The sequence below is a fragment of the Leptopilina boulardi genome, unplaced genomic scaffold (genome assembly GCF_019393585.1).
Source record: "Leptopilina boulardi isolate dan_hultmark-lab unplaced genomic scaffold, ZJU_Lbou_2.1 LbouV2_248, whole genome shotgun sequence".
Classification (NCBI taxonomy): domain Eukaryota; kingdom Metazoa; phylum Arthropoda; class Insecta; order Hymenoptera; family Figitidae; genus Leptopilina; species Leptopilina boulardi.
Window position 1 is genome coordinate 2,823,289 of NW_026137805.1, and position 12,731 is coordinate 2,836,019.

General features: G+C 26.1%; 2 protein-coding genes across 3 annotated transcripts in view; one reads left to right on the plus strand and one right to left on the minus strand.

Moving 5' to 3' along the window:
- LOC127280599 (sushi, von Willebrand factor type A, EGF and pentraxin domain-containing protein 1) overlaps window positions 1-12,731 on the plus strand; it is a 52,795-nt gene that overhangs the window by 19,310 nt on the left and 20,754 nt on the right. The gene's annotated exons all lie outside the window — the stretch shown is intronic.
- Window positions 399-11,720, minus strand: LOC127280608 (uncharacterized). Its single transcript, XM_051303730.1, has 7 exons — window positions 11,266-11,720; window positions 10,225-10,379; window positions 9,435-9,608; window positions 8,663-8,817; window positions 7,873-8,046; window positions 6,825-6,998; window positions 399-5,117 (listed from the first exon to the last, which is right to left on the minus strand). Exon 7 carries the CDS (start codon window positions 4,866-4,868, stop codon window positions 1,245-1,247), a length of 3,624 nt encoding a protein of 1,207 aa, XP_051159687.1. The 5' UTR covers window positions 4,869-5,117; window positions 6,825-6,998; window positions 7,873-8,046; window positions 8,663-8,817; window positions 9,435-9,608; window positions 10,225-10,379; window positions 11,266-11,720; the 3' UTR covers window positions 399-1,244.

The window sequence follows — 12,731 nt, forward strand, 5'->3', positions numbered from 1 at the left end:
TACAAAAATTTTTAGGTCTCTTTAAATTTTTCCCATCATTTTTTGCAAAGGTACATTGGGACCAGTTCCGATTACCTGCGAACAGGTAGAATATTGTAAGGTCAAGGTCATATTTCAAAGGAACGAACGCACGATGCACTTCGAAAAAGAAAGTTTTCGTATAAAATGAAAAATTTCTATAACTGCATTCAACATTTCATAAAAGTTCTCATTATTTTTATAAATTATATATGTATATATATTATACTATACTATATTTAATCTCGCAAAAAACATTAAAAAATTTCTCTTTTGATTTTTATAAAAATTAAAAAAATATTAATATAATAATTTATCTTCTCTTCGTGATTCGTTTCTGCACCAGATACCAGAATTGATATAATAATAAAGATTTGAAATTATTTTTTTTTACATAATTTTTTATAATATCATTAATATTATTAGAATCGTATCGATTTTACTATGCACCATTGAACGTCCACTAATGTAATAAAAGTATAATTTTTTAATTTTATTCACACCATATGTGTGTGTGTGTGTGAAGAAAGTGTGGAATATTTTAAAGAAAACAAAACTAATTGTACAAAATGTTAATTATAAATCTACCACTGCACCACCTAGTTATAGGGGAGAGCGGGGCAAAGACGCTAATGTAACGTTTATTTTTAAATATTTTCGTTATTACACCATCAATTTACGTGATTTTTTTTCTAATTAATTTCAAACTAATTAACAACAAATTTTAATATTAATTCTTTAATTTATTATAAGCATGATTATTTAATTTAATTATTTTCAAGAAGATGCAAAAAAACGGCTTTGCCCCTTATGGCGGGGCAGCGACGTTTTTGCTTATATTTTTAAAAGGAAGAAAATTGTAGCCGTTAAAACTGTACGAACTTGCAGTAAATGGCCGAATATCTTTGAAACATAAGTATTTAGTACATTTTTTTAAAAGAATTTGAGATATTTTATAAAAAATAATCATTACTTGTATTTTTAACCTCACATTTTGAATTAGATTCTCCACTGTTTCATTAAAATATCTACTTTACCATCTATTCAAATTGAAAAACAATTGAAATAACCGCACGAAAATATAATGAAATAAAAAATAGAGTTACATTAGCGGCTTTGCCTCGCTTTTCCCTACGTCCTTACGGACATGTAAAAAAGAGTCAGTATTAAACTAACCCCTTTACCCCTCATCTAGTGAGAAGACTATTGGAAAGACAAATCTCCCCCTACTCATTCCAATCTTGGATATTTTTTAACGCTCGAAAATCACTCCAATTTGGCAATTGTTCTTTATTTATTATTCCCAATTTCACAAGTCCCAAATTTAAAATGTTTCTACCCGCGTTTACATCACGATTCCATGAGATTTTACATGATGCACAATAAGCTGTTCTGTTTCTGAAAATGTCCATGTTTTCGTTGCAAGTGCTGCAAAGTTTTGTGGTTCGATGTTCATCGATAAAAACAATTCGTAAATTTGGATATTTAGATTGCTTTTCGATTAATCTCCTCACAACTTTTCTTAACGGCATCCGCACGTGGCCACGCATCCATGGTGATATTTCAGGTGATCCAATCACCAACAGTTGTTTCCTCTTTACATCGCCAACCATGTAATTTGCTAAGAGATCTGTTTCACGTTGTACTGACATGTACTTGTCCCATTTCAAAGCCGCTATTTTTCGTTTTTCAAAATAAGGTTGGTTTCGTTTTAGCGCTGTCAATAAATATTCTGTTGATATTAAAATTTGTTGAGGATCTTTGTGATTTACTTTGTCACGATATTTTTCACTTACTTGCAAATCGTGATAATATTTTTTATAATTTTTTGTCTCATTATAAAGAATGCTTTGTCTCTTATTCTCCTGAGTTTGCCATCTGTAAGATTTTGTAGAAATTTTTATATGTTTATCTATACATTTAATATCGAAATTATCATTCATTTTTCTTTCTACTCCAGCAAATCCAAATTTCAAACCTGGGTCAAGACCCTTGAACACTTCATATTTTGTTAAATCTCGCGATTCTTGTTGCTGTAAAGGAGAAAAATTTGTTATATTTTTTGGTTTAACAAGATTATAAATTACAGACACAGCCACACCATCCGTCATTATTGTTTTGGAAAATTTCAATTTCTCTTTGTTGACTTGTATTTTAGATATGTCAAACATGTTGTTCCATCTTTCATCATTTTCATTAATTTTCTCCGGACGTCGTTGATTTTTAATGTCTTGATGTCGTTTGTTCTCCAATTGTATTTCCTTTTTGATTGGAGTCAATTTTTTTGTAATTTCTTTTATTTGATTTTTTATGTTTGACAATTCTTCTGAATTTTTTGGATTATTTGCTTTTTCCAAATATTGAAAATTTCTTTCCAAACCAATTTTTTCAGCATGCAGCAACTTTGATTTTTCTTTTAATGGCGAAATAATGTCTTTGTGCATGAGTTCTTGTGCTGTAATTTCATTGACGGTAAACTTTTCCGGTGCTTTTTTAGTACATGTATAATCTGGTGCTACTTTTTTCAATTCAGTTTCCAACAGTTTTAACGCCGTATTCGTGTACGTAATGTACTTTAGACCAGGACTCATGATTGGTACAAGAATAAAACTTTTGATTCCTTCACGTGCAAAATAATCTTGTAAACGATGAAAAAATATAAAAAATTTGTGACATTCCTTTCTTCTTTTAAGATCTCGAAAATCCAAATTTTCCAAATTCAAGGCCTTCAGAGTTTCATTATCACATTCATTGTATTTGAGAAGATTGTCAAGTTTTGTTTTAATGATTTTCCTATGATTCAATTCTTCCTCCTCTTCATTGTCCTGCACTTTTTTTGTGGCCTCTTTAGAATTAATAATTTTACTTTTTTTTGTCGATGGCTTCGATGATTTTTTCTTACGTGATGGTTTTTCCCAGTTTTTGTTGTTTTTTTTTAATGTTAAACGTTCTCGATATTTTTTACCTCTATTTTTGCCTTTTGGAGGTAAATCATAAACAATTTGTCTTTGTATTATATCGCGATTTTGTTTTAATTTTTTAACGTTTCTAAAAATTAATTTTTCCACATGCGGCTCATAGGGATGTAACCTTTCTAATTCAGCACGTCTTGCTCTTCTTTCTTCTCGATACAGTTGTTTTATTTTTTTCTTTTTTTTTGCCCACTTCTCCCTTTTTTTCTTGTTACGTAATCTACGAATTAATTTTTTTTCACGGTAAACTCTTGTTCGCTCCTGTTGGCGTTCTGTAGTTTCCTTTTTATTCAATTTCATTGTAGATTTGTTTTTTTTAAATAATTCATGTTTGAAGAACGTAGCAAGTCGACTCCTGGCATGATAATGAAGATTTGTCAAGTAATTGACATTTAATTGAATTGCCATTTCCTGTATTTGAGAAGAGAGATTTGTGCAATTAAATAATTCAAATTTGCCACCCATGAACTCACTAAACTGAGGAATAAATTCATTTTTCAATTTATTATGCATTTCTTTTTTTGCATCAGTTCTTGGTTCTGTAGAATTTTCTTTAAACAACGGAAATATTGAATTATAATCGGGACCTTGTTCGGACCAGATTTTACGTAAATAATCATTTGTGGGATGACGAAGTGCAAAGTTTATAAAAATTGTAACCAATATAGTCATTCTCGATAGCACTTTCACTTGATTAATTACCAAATCCCGAAGTTCTGGACAGCAACAAAAAGAATCAGAAAAACCAGTCTTTATCGTAAATTTTGTTTGAAGTTTTAAATCTTCATCATCATCATCATCATCATCATCGTCGTTGTCGTCTACTGCTGTTGTTGATGATTTATCGACTTTTTGAGGTGTTTCTTTTTTGTTTTTCAATGATTGTTTTTTGGGAGTCTTTTTACGGGTATTCTGTATTTTATCAGTAGTTTTCTTCATTGACTTCTTTGTGACCATTGATATAAATGAAACTGCATCTTGTACATCAGCTTGTTTACTTGTTGACGGTTGTGGTTCGTTGGCATAATTTTTTTGTGTCGATAACGATTTTGGTAATTCAAATTTCTCTGTTGGCGTGTTTTTTTCATTTTCAGCTTCGTTTGTTGTTTTTTCGCTTCTTTTATCACTGCCTAAATTTAATTTAAATCGCTTCCTTGGAATTGGACAGCGTTGAAATTCATTTTCTTCACCCAAATCGCCAGATTCACTTGATTCAATATTTAAAAGATTTAAATTTTTTTGCCACGACAAAGTTCTATCGTCATTGTTGATGTTTGATATAAAAGGCTGAGAATTGTCATTAATTGACATTACAGTATTTTCGTCGTTAAGAAAAGGTTGCTCAGGTTGTCGATGATCAGCGGAGATGTCTTCTTGAAGAGATTGATCTTGACGGTAAACAAAATTGAAACTTGGCAATGCATTTGGCTCTTGATTTAAATGTGCGTCTTGTTGAAGAGGAAACAACTGTTGATGATTCGTGGGTATTATTTCTTGAGATTGATCTTGACGGTAAACAAAATTAACACTTGTAGATGCACTTTGTTCTTGATTTAAATGTTCTTCATCACGCGGAGGAAACAACTGTCGACGTACTCGATTCACATTACAATTCTGACCATTGTCAGATTGTTGACAACGACGCGGAAATAAGGGAGTAAATCTACTGTACACTGTACGAATACGATTACTATCAACACTATTTGAATTATGATTACTGCCCGAATTATTATCACTACGCCTTGGCAACAATGGAACAAATTGTCGCGAAACATTGCGTCTATTAATCGCATTTATTTGTTCAACGCGACGTTGTGCATTTTCAATATCTGCACGTGATGGAGGAGATTTGTTTGTTTCTTTTTTCTTATCACTCATTACAATAATAAATGTTAAACAATTAACTAAAATCTATCTTAAAACTATATACATGTACAATAACACGGTTTATCAAAAAAAGTTTCTATAATGACATTCGATAATGTTTTTTGCACGACACACGCAGAATCTTGTCCAATGCAGCAAAGCAAAGTTTCCTTACAACATTCAGCAAAAGCATTGTTGACAACAAATTCAATTAAAACTCCAATAATGATCCAAGTTGATAGACTCGTAACACAACAAGACCTGAGTAAAAAAATAATAATATAATATTTAATAAATTAATAATTTTAATATTTCTTAATATTTAAATATAAAAAAAATTAAAATGGCAATAAGTAATAAGTGAGGGTCAGATAGCAAAAGTGGAGTAAAATTTGAGTGCGAACAAAAGTGTGATATAAAAAAATTGCGAGCAAAAATGGGTTTTTATAGTAATTTCAGGTTTAAAATATTTATTTAAATAATAATTTTAAAAGAAAATGTTCCCATCATTAGACTTGACGGAATTTTTGTAGTGTCAAATTAAAAACTATTGTTACCCCCTAACGTTACAAAATTCACAAAATAAGTGAATTTAAATTTTATGTAAAATTTAATTTAACTTTAGAGGTTAGTGTTGCAAAAATACATTTTTAAACAAAACATATATATTGTTAGAAAAAACATTTTTTATTTATAACTTGATATGAAATTTCAATTGAGAATTATAATTGATAATAATATATTCACATATATTATATGCATATTCAATTTGTGAACTTTTTTATTTATAACACCTATTTTAATAAATATTAATTGATAAAATCTATTTAATAATTAATTTTTGTCATTTTTTCAATTGGTCAATTTTCTTCTATTTTTTTGCACTTTAGTTGTTCAAGAAATTATATTTTTTTAATTAATGCAAAAAACAATATTTTTTCACCTTTCAAAATCTGATAGATTATTTTTAAATAGTCAAATTTTCGAAAAACTAAAACATTTTTTTAAAAAAAGACAAATTTGACAAATTTTTCATTTTTTTTTCTTTTTTTCAAGTTTTTTTTTTTTTTATTTTATCAAAAAATCAGTAAAACTATTGTTTTCCTTACTAAAAACCAATATAAATCACTATATATAATTAGTTTTATGTCAAATAGAAACCTTTTTACATAAGTTTGAAGGGTGTATGGACACCCCAGTTACCCTTTAGAGGGTGAGAAAATTCAGTTTCTTTTTATAGGGTTAATAGAATTGTCTTAAAAATTTAGCTTAGAAGAATTTCTGTCAAATGACTACATTATCAAATAAAAATTAGATTCTATAGAAATTTTTTGAATAAAACTTTTGTTAAATGAGAATTTTTTTATATAGAAATTCTTTTAATTGGAAATTCTGTTTATTAAAACACTTTTAAGTGAATATTTGGATAAATAGAACTTCGACAAAAGAACAATTCTAATACATTAAAAATTTTTTTATATGGAAATTGTATTACTTGAAAATTCGATATATTAGAAAATCTGCTCTATCACAGTCCAGTTAAATAGAAATTCTACAAAATCAGAAATTTGTTAAATAGTAATTTTTTTATATTAAAATTGGGCTCATTAGAAAATCTTTTTTTTTTAATTCTACTAAATGTAAATTCGATAATTTTTAATTTGACACCAAAAAAGATCCGCCAAATCTAATGAAGGGAATATTCATGCGTCCCAAAGAATAGTCATCAATATCTCTTCTAAATAGATAAATTAATCAAAATATCTTAACCCGTTTTTGCTCGCAAAGCTTTTAACCCATTATTACTCCCATTCAAATTATAACCCACTTTTACTATCAGCCTCTCAAGTAAAAATGTGAACAATATCGATTGTGTTATCCCATCTGCGGTTAGATCCGAGATATCTCGGGGTAAATAATTTTAGTGAAATCCATGCAAAATCTCAATATTTTATTAAAAATTCTTACCTCACACTAATGCCGAAAATAACAAGTGAAATGCAGGATATCCAAGAACACCGGTAAGTGACGATGCAATTGATTCTTTCAAAACGCAAAAACGGTGACTGACAATGCAACTGATTACTTCAAATCAGAACGATGATTGACGATGAAACTGAGGATTTCCAATCAACACTATAACTGCAAGGTGAAAATAAAACTATAGAAATTGTTTTTTCTAGTTAAACAAACACTATTTTATAAGAATAAATAGATAAAATACTTTTAATAGGTTTACAAATATTTTTTAAATATAATAATATTTACTGATAGACACATTTTTGAGTTTTTTTTTAATATGTGACGTGATCTGAAGAAAGGGACTTTAAAAGATAAAATTATAGGTTATGTTGTGAAATTTTAAAGTGAAAATACACAAAGAAGTTCAACTTGTAATGCAAAATAATATTAATATATCTTCTTTACATTCAAAATATTCAATAAATCTGATATCAGTCTTACAAAATCAAAAATAAACTTTTAGTTCAAGTAAAACTGTCGTAAACACAACCTACAATTCATTTGCTTCTAATGTCCCTTTCTTCAGATTGTATTACATATTAAATTGGTTAAAAATTTGAAAAAAGAAAATAAAATTGTGGTAATAATATTTTTTAGTTAAACATACTCAATTTTATAAGAATAAATGCAAAAAATAATTTTTAAAAATAATTCTGTTTACCCATGGACGATTTTTTTTTTTATTTTTTTCCACAAAATTGACTTGAAATTTGGAAAAAGAAAATAAAATTATGGAAATAATTTTTTCCAGTTAAATAAATTCTATTTTATAAGAATAAATTAATAATAATATAATAATATTCAATAAATTAATAAATTTTATCTTTTTGAATATTTAAATATTAAAAAAATTAAAATGGCAATATGTTATAATTGAAAATAAGAATAATATCGATTGTGTAATCCCTTTACATTTATACCCGCAATATCGCGGGGAATATAATATTAGGAAAATCCAATCAAAATCCCAATATTTTTTATTAAAAATTCTTACCTCACACGAAAGCAGAAAATGACAAGTGAAATGCAGGATATCCAAGAATACCGGTAAGTGACGTTGCAATTGATTCTTTCAAAACGCAAAAATGGTAACTGACAATGCAACTGATTATTTCAAATCAGAACGATGATTGACGATGAAACAGAGGATTTCCAATCAAAACGGTTGCTGCAAGGTGAAAATAAAACTATAGAAATTGTTTTTTCTAGTTAAACAAACACTATTTTTTAAAAATAAATAGATAAAATACTTTTAATAGGTTTACAAATTTTTTTTAAATATAATAATATTTATTGATAGACACATTTTTAATTTTTTTTTTTTTGAAAATAATTTGTTAAAAATTTGAAAAAAGAAAATAAAATTGTGGTAATAATATTTTTTAGTTAAACATACTCAATTTTATAAGAATAAATGCAAAAAATAATTTTTAAAAATAATTCTGTTTACCCATGGACGATTTTTTTTTTTTATTTTTTTCCACAAAATTGACTTGAAATTTGGAAAAAGAAAATAAAATTATGGAAATAATTTTTTCCAGTTAAATAAATTCTATTTTATAAGAATAAATTAATAATAATATAATAATATTCAATAAATTAATAAATTTAATCTTTTTGAATATTTAAATATTAAAAAAATTAAAATGGCAATATGTTATAATTGAAAATAAGAATAATATCGATTGTGTAATCCCTTTACATTTATACCCGCAATATCGCGGGGAATATAATATTAGGAAAATCCAATCAAAATCTCAATATTTTTTATTAAAAATTCTTACCTCACACGAAAGCAGAAAATGACAAGTGAAATGCAGAATATCCAAGAATACCGGTAAGTGACGATGCAATTGATTCTTTCAAAACGCAAAAACGGTATCTTCAAATCAGAACGATGATTGACGATGAAACTGAGGATTTCCAAATAAAACGTTAACTGCAAGAAGAAAATAATACTATAGAAATTGTTTTTTCTAGTTAAACAAACTCTATTTTATAAAAATAAATAGATAAAATACTTTTAATTAGTTTACAAATATTTTTTAAATAAAATAATATTTATTGATAGACACATTTTTAAGTTTCTTTTTTTTGAAAATAATTGGTTAAAAATTTGGAAAAAGAAAATAAAATTGTGGTAATAATATTTTTTAGTTAAACATACTCAATTTTATAAGAATAAATGCAAAAAATAATTTTTAAAAATAATTCTGTTTACCCATGGACGATTTTTTTTTTTTATTTTTTTCCACAAAATTGATTTGAAATTTGGAAAAAGAAAATAAAATTATGGAAATAATTTTTTTCCAGTTAAAGAAATTCTATTTTATAAGAATAAATTAATAATAATATAATAATATTCAATAAATTAATAAATTTAATCTTTTTGAATATTTAAATATTAAAAAAATTAAAATGGCAATATGTAATAATTGAAAATAAGAATAATATCGATTGTGTTATCCCTTAACATTTATACCCGACATATCGCGGGGTATATAATTTTAGGAAAATCCAATCAAAATCTCAATATTTTTTATTAAAAATTCTTACCTCACACGAAAGCAGAAAATGACAAGTGAAATGCAGAATATCCAAGAATACCGGTAAGTGACGATGCAATTGATTCTTTCAAAATGCAAAAACGGAAACTGACAATGCTACTGATTATTTCAAATCAGAACGATGATTGACGATGAAACAGAGGATTTCCAATCAAAACGGTTGCTGCAAGGTGAAAATAAAACTATAGAAATTGTTTTTTCTAGTTAAACAAACACTATTTTTTAAAAATAAATAGATAAAATACTTTTAATAGGTTTACAAATTTATTTTAAATATAATAATATTTATTGATAGACACATTTTTAATTTTTTTTTTTTTGAAAATAATTTGTTAAAAATTTGAAAAAAGAAAATAAAATTGTGGTAATAATATTTTTTAGTTAAACATACTCAATTTTATAAGAATAAATGCAAAAAATAATTTTTAAAAATAATTCTGTTTACCCATGGACGATTTTTTTTTTTTATTTTTTTCCACAAAATTGACTTGAAATTTGGAAAAAGAAAATAAAATTATGGAAATAATTTTTTCCAGTTAAATAAATTCTATTTTATAAGAATAAATTAATAATAATATAATAATATTCAATAAATTAATAAATTTAATCTTTTTGAATATTTAAATATTAAAAAAATTAAAATGGCAATATGTTATAATTGAAAATAAGAATAATATCGATTGTGTAATCCCTTTACATTTATACCCGCAATATCGCGGGGAATATAATATTAGGAAAATCCAATCAAAATCCCAATATTTTTTATTAAAAATTCTTACCTCACACGAAAGCAGAAAATGACAAGTGAAATGCAGGATATCCAAGAATACCGGTAAGTGACGATGCAATTGATTCTTTCAAAACGCAAAAACGGTATCTTCAAATCAGAACGATGATTGACGATGAAACTGAGGATTTCCAAATAAAACGTTAACTGCAAGAAGAAAATAATACTATAGAAATTGTTTTTTCTAGTTAAACAAACTCTATTTTATAAAAATAAATAGATAAAATACTTTTAATTAGTTTACAAATATTTTTTAAATATAATAATATTTATTGATAGACACATTTTTGAGTTTTGTTTTTTGAATATGTGACGCGATCTGAAGAAAGGGACATTAGAAACTAAAATTATAGGTTATGTTGTGAAATTTTTAAGTGAAAATACACAATTTAATATATTTAAATATTAATATTATTATTAATTAATTAAGATTATTATAATATATTGTTGAAATTATATATTATATAATTAAGTATTAATGAATAGATTTAAAATAATTTTTTGAAATATATATATATATATATATACATTATGTGTGTGACGTCACAAGTTGGCAATATATTTTTGATCGCGAGCAAAGTAAAATAATAGAGAAAATAGCACCGATGCTTCTAGAGTGAGAAAAAATTGCACTTCCATTTACGATGAATATATTTACTATTAACGATTATTCCATCATCCAATATATTATAAATTCGATTAATTTTGTAAATAAAATACAGAAATACCGAAATAATATCTATTTTTACAAAAATTTATCGATTAATAACGCAAAAATTCTGTGAACCACATTCTACGATTGTGGGGAAAAAATGACGCCAAGCCAAGCGTGCACAAAATGGGGCGGACATAGAATCTTACACACCGCAAAAATTTACTATTTTAATTCAATTTAGAACCCGATTCTTACTTATTTGAAGAGTATTTCTGAATTTCGGACGAATAAAATAACTAACAAGAACACCGAATAGATCAATGAAAAAAATTTTAAACACTCAAATGATATTAACAAAGAATTCACTTTTTTACTTACACTTCTCTCTGCGACGAGTAGAACAATGAGGAACATGAGGAAGAAATGGTTTTAGTGGAAGTTTACTGGTAGCGCCACAAGTCGACACTTCCTGTCGTATGAAACTATACCAAAATGGCGAATTTGAATTCAAAACGATCAACTTTTAATAAGTAAATTTTAGATCTGTATTAATCTATTTTTTTCTATTTCAACACATTCATATTTTTTTTTTAATGTCAACCACCTTTTTTATAAGTGAATAAAAAACAATCAGTGAATTAAAAAAACAATAAAAAAAAGAGGATAAATTCAATGTAACGATTAAAGGCCTAAACAGAATAGCTTCGCGAAAGCGATATATTCGTATCCTTTTCTATCTCATGCATCTCGTTCGAGAACGACTTTCGCGAAGCTATTGTGCGTTGGCCCTTATGCTTTCAGCGTCAGAAATGCATGCACATGCGCAGTGTGAAAAATGGGAAATTTGAAATTTAAAAAATAAAATTGAAGTCTGTAAATAAAATGAAATTAAAATATTTGTTTTCATTTAATGGATATTTGTATATTTTATAATAATTTCTTTTTATTTTGTAATTGTATTTTTAATTATTAATAATATTTAAAAGTACATTTTTTTATTGTTTAATTGTATTTTAAATTAATAATAATATACATTATATTGATATACATACATATATTGTTTACAAACATTTTTTAAGAATAACAATATTTACCAATAGACAAATTTTGGAGTTATTTTATTGAATAAAATATATAACATTTTTGTTGACATTTGATGCGCTTGAAGTTAGAAATCCTTCATGTCTAAAGGTAATGCAGATTTTCATTTTCAACTGTTTTTACAAAACATTTTTTAAACGGCTTTGCCCCCAATGACAAACATTTTTTATTTTTAAAATTTCACTTATATAAATAAAAAAATGAATTTAAATTTAATGCAGATCGTGTAGATAAATGATTCATTTATTCAATCGAAATATTTTTAAGACCCAAGTGCTTAAAACTATTTTTTAAATTTGAATCTTCGATCAACGAAATTTTCATCTCTTCCTTGCAAAAACTATTTTTATATTATATTTCTTATTGTACTTAATATTTTCGAGTTTTTTTCTTTTCTAATTAATTGCTTTAATCATATTAATAATAAACTGTAAACAAAAATTGTATTAGATGAGAAAGAAGGAAGATATTTTGAAAAACGCCTTTGCCCCACATAGCGGCTTTGCCCCGCTCTCCCCTACATATATACGTATCTATAACGGGAAAAGATTTCGAAATTTCCTCAATTTTTCAATGGAGGAGCAGTTATAAATATATTTATATAGGGGCTTGACAAAATACAATATTTATTTACATTCTTTTTCTTCTTTCAATGCACCGTTAACTTCTGTAGCTTCTTTTTTACGTTGAATAGAAATTAAAAATTTAACCTAAAAACAAAAATTGCGCGCGCATGTTAAAAA

Coding starts and splice junctions, on each gene's coding strand:
- LOC127280608 (XM_051303730.1), bottom strand. CDS start 4,868: ATGAGTGATAAGAAAAAAGAAACAAACAAATCTCCTCCATCACGTGCA.